The sequence below is a fragment of the Marmota marmota genome, unplaced genomic scaffold, assembly GCF_001458135.2.
Source record: "Marmota marmota marmota unplaced genomic scaffold, marMar, whole genome shotgun sequence".
NCBI classification, from domain to species: domain Eukaryota; kingdom Metazoa; phylum Chordata; class Mammalia; order Rodentia; family Sciuridae; genus Marmota; species Marmota marmota.
The window spans coordinates 836-3,221 of record NW_025999989.1 but is presented as its reverse complement, the minus strand read 5'-3'; the positions used below and the strand labels follow the sequence as shown (position 1 = coordinate 3,221).

General features: G+C 30.6%; 1 protein-coding gene across 1 annotated transcript; it reads right to left on the bottom strand.

Moving 5' to 3' along the window:
• Window positions 1-269: 269 nt before the first annotated feature.
• Window positions 270-2,160, bottom strand: LOC107134824 (structural maintenance of chromosomes flexible hinge domain-containing protein 1-like). The gene is made up of 3 exons (XM_015476851.2): window positions 2,028-2,160; window positions 1,766-1,949; window positions 270-500 (listed from the first exon to the last, which is right to left on the bottom strand). The coding sequence occupies exons 1-3, from the start codon at window positions 2,111-2,113 to the stop codon at window positions 285-287; spliced, it is 486 nt and encodes a 161-aa protein (XP_015332337.2). The 5' UTR covers window positions 2,114-2,160; the 3' UTR covers window positions 270-284.
• Window positions 2,161-2,386: the final 226 nt, after the last annotated feature.

Here is a 2,386-nt window from a genome sequence, read left to right as displayed (position 1 = left end):
AAAAAAAAAAAAAAAAAAGACTAAAAAAAATATTTCACAACACATTAAAACAACTTTGATCTCCATGTAACTAAAAATTAGAATAAGAAACAATAAAAAAAATCTTGCTAAATGAGCCTCTGGCAATAAACAAGCTTTCCTTTTTAAAATGTCATAGTAAATTATGTAATTAAAATCAGTTTATCCTTTTCATTCTATACTAATTCCTTAGAGCTAACAAATGCATTATTTTAAATTTTAATACAAAAAACTAATTTAGTTTCAAATTCTACTAAAAACTAAGTCTAAATGTAAGTTAAACCTACCAGCTGTCCTGCTTTGTATATTTTTCCATCCCATTCTATTGCTGAGTATGTTGCCCAGGGGCCTTGCTTTTTAGAGGGAAGATCAGGACGGGTAATTATTCCTTTAAAAAGTGTAAATTTTATCTGTTTGTCATACTTTTCATGACAGTCCTTGAGCCATAAAGCAAATTCTCGGTCAATTTTCATTCGTTGCTCCTGTAAATTTTAAAATGTTATATGAATATAGTTACTAGTAAACAAATATAGCCATAGAAATATGTCACTCATTTCATTTTTTTCTTTCATATACCACACTTCAGAAAAACTAGTAAAAAAATGAAAATATTTTGCTGGATCTTTCTGGTTTTGTCCTTTTCCCAACCCCCTTGCTGGGGATCCTTCTGTAAAAATTTAATTTCAAACAAAAGTATTACTTAAGAAATCTTTGAATATCATCCTTGAAACCAAAGTCTCAGTGGTGAATACCCAACAACAAAACTTTTATTTCTTGCTTTAAATCCTACACTAACTACCAAAATAAAAAATACTGGCTGCCCAGAAAAAGAACAAGCTGGCTTCTAGGTCTGAGCTACTATTTATTAGCTATATCCTCAGCCCTTCAGTGAGTAATTCTTAAAAAGTTTATCAATCTTCTATGATTCTGAATCTTTACAATAGCAAAACTAATTTCAACATCTTATAGGAATGACTGGCTATAAACACCACATGCTATGTTGTATTTATTACTTAGCAATTTTAAGCTGATAATAAAAATCTCTTGGCAATACAGCATTAAACTACTGAAAGAGTAGTATCAAGTAAAAATTTCTGAGCTATGTGGGTAGAAAATGTACACTAGTTCCATTCAACATTTATTTATTTTCTTAGTTGTAGTTGGACACAATACCTTTGTTTTATTCATTTATATGTGGTGCTGAGGATCAAACCCAGGGCCTCGCACGTGCTAGGCAAGCACTCCATCACTGAGCCACAACCCCAGCCCCCCCATTCAATTTCTTAATGTTTCTTCAAATTGAAATCTTCCATATTAATTAATATTAATAACATTGACTAACTTGAAATCATCTTTTAGCAGAAAGTATTTTATAGTTCTTTTCCATTTTTTTATCCAGACTAGATTAAAATCATATAGTCAGGTTATTAATGTGCAGAGCCCATGATACACACAGATGTTCATACATGCTCCCATTAAATAAAGCTGCTTTAAGTCATCTTCTTCTATTCACTGTCTGCCTTAATACTAAATCTAAAAAATAAAATTTTATCTAAATATTGTCTAATTAATTTGAAATGAGTTATAAACAGTTGAAAGTATATAAAAATATTTAAGCACCATAATCTTTTGATTGACTAAATCCAAAGTATGCAAAATAACTTCAAAAAAATCTATATTACTAGTGTCTTTGGTTTTACTTAATAGAATTTTGCAAACACTCAAAACTTAATACTTAAAGTCATACCTGTCCATTTAAAATCCTTGTAAAAAGGGTGTTCTTATCTTTCAATTTCAACTCAAGATCCATGAATGTCAGTTTATTTGTGCTGACCTGAAATTTGTCATTAGTGAATAATGCACCAGATATTCTGTTGTAGCATTCAATTGGTGCAAGCCCTCTCTTCTTAGGAGGAGTACACCAGTCAAAACTTGAACAAAACAAAACATCAGTTAGTAAAAAGATTAGGTTATAAAATGATGTAATTTTAGCAAAAACCAAAACTTACTCTTCAACTGATGTATATGGTATTAATCGTCCATTCCAAAAACATTCAAAAATAGGTCTTTTCCCTCTTGCTGCTTTCTCAAGCATGAAACAATCATCATCATCCTCTTCATCTTTTAATTCTAAATAGAAAGTGTAAGTGGAATGTTTTTATTTCTATAAAGTAGGATCAATTTTTATTATTAAGCCAATTTCTTTTTAAAAAAAAATTTTTTTCTTAGTTGTAGATGGACACAATACCTTTATTTTGCTTATTTATTTATTTTTATGTGGTGCTGCGGATGGAACCCAGTGCCTCACATGTGTGAGGCACGTGCTCTACTGCTGAGCCACAACCCCAGCCCCTACCTAAGCCAATTT

What these genes read in the sequence shown, in the direction of transcription:
- LOC107134824 (XM_015476851.2), bottom strand. Translation starts at nt 2,113, where the DNA reads ATGCTTGAGAAAGCAGCAAGAGGGAAAAGACCTATTTTTGAATGTTTT. An exon ending in CCATATACATCAGTTGAAGA is followed by an intron (nt 1,950 to 2,027) that starts GTAAGTTTTGGT and finishes GTTTTGTTCAAG; the next exon opens with TTTTGACTGGTGTACTCCTC. An exon ending in CAAGGATTTTAAATGGACAG is followed by an intron (nt 501 to 1,765) that starts GTATGACTTTAA and finishes TAAAATTTACAG; the next exon opens with GAGCAACGAATGAAAATTGA.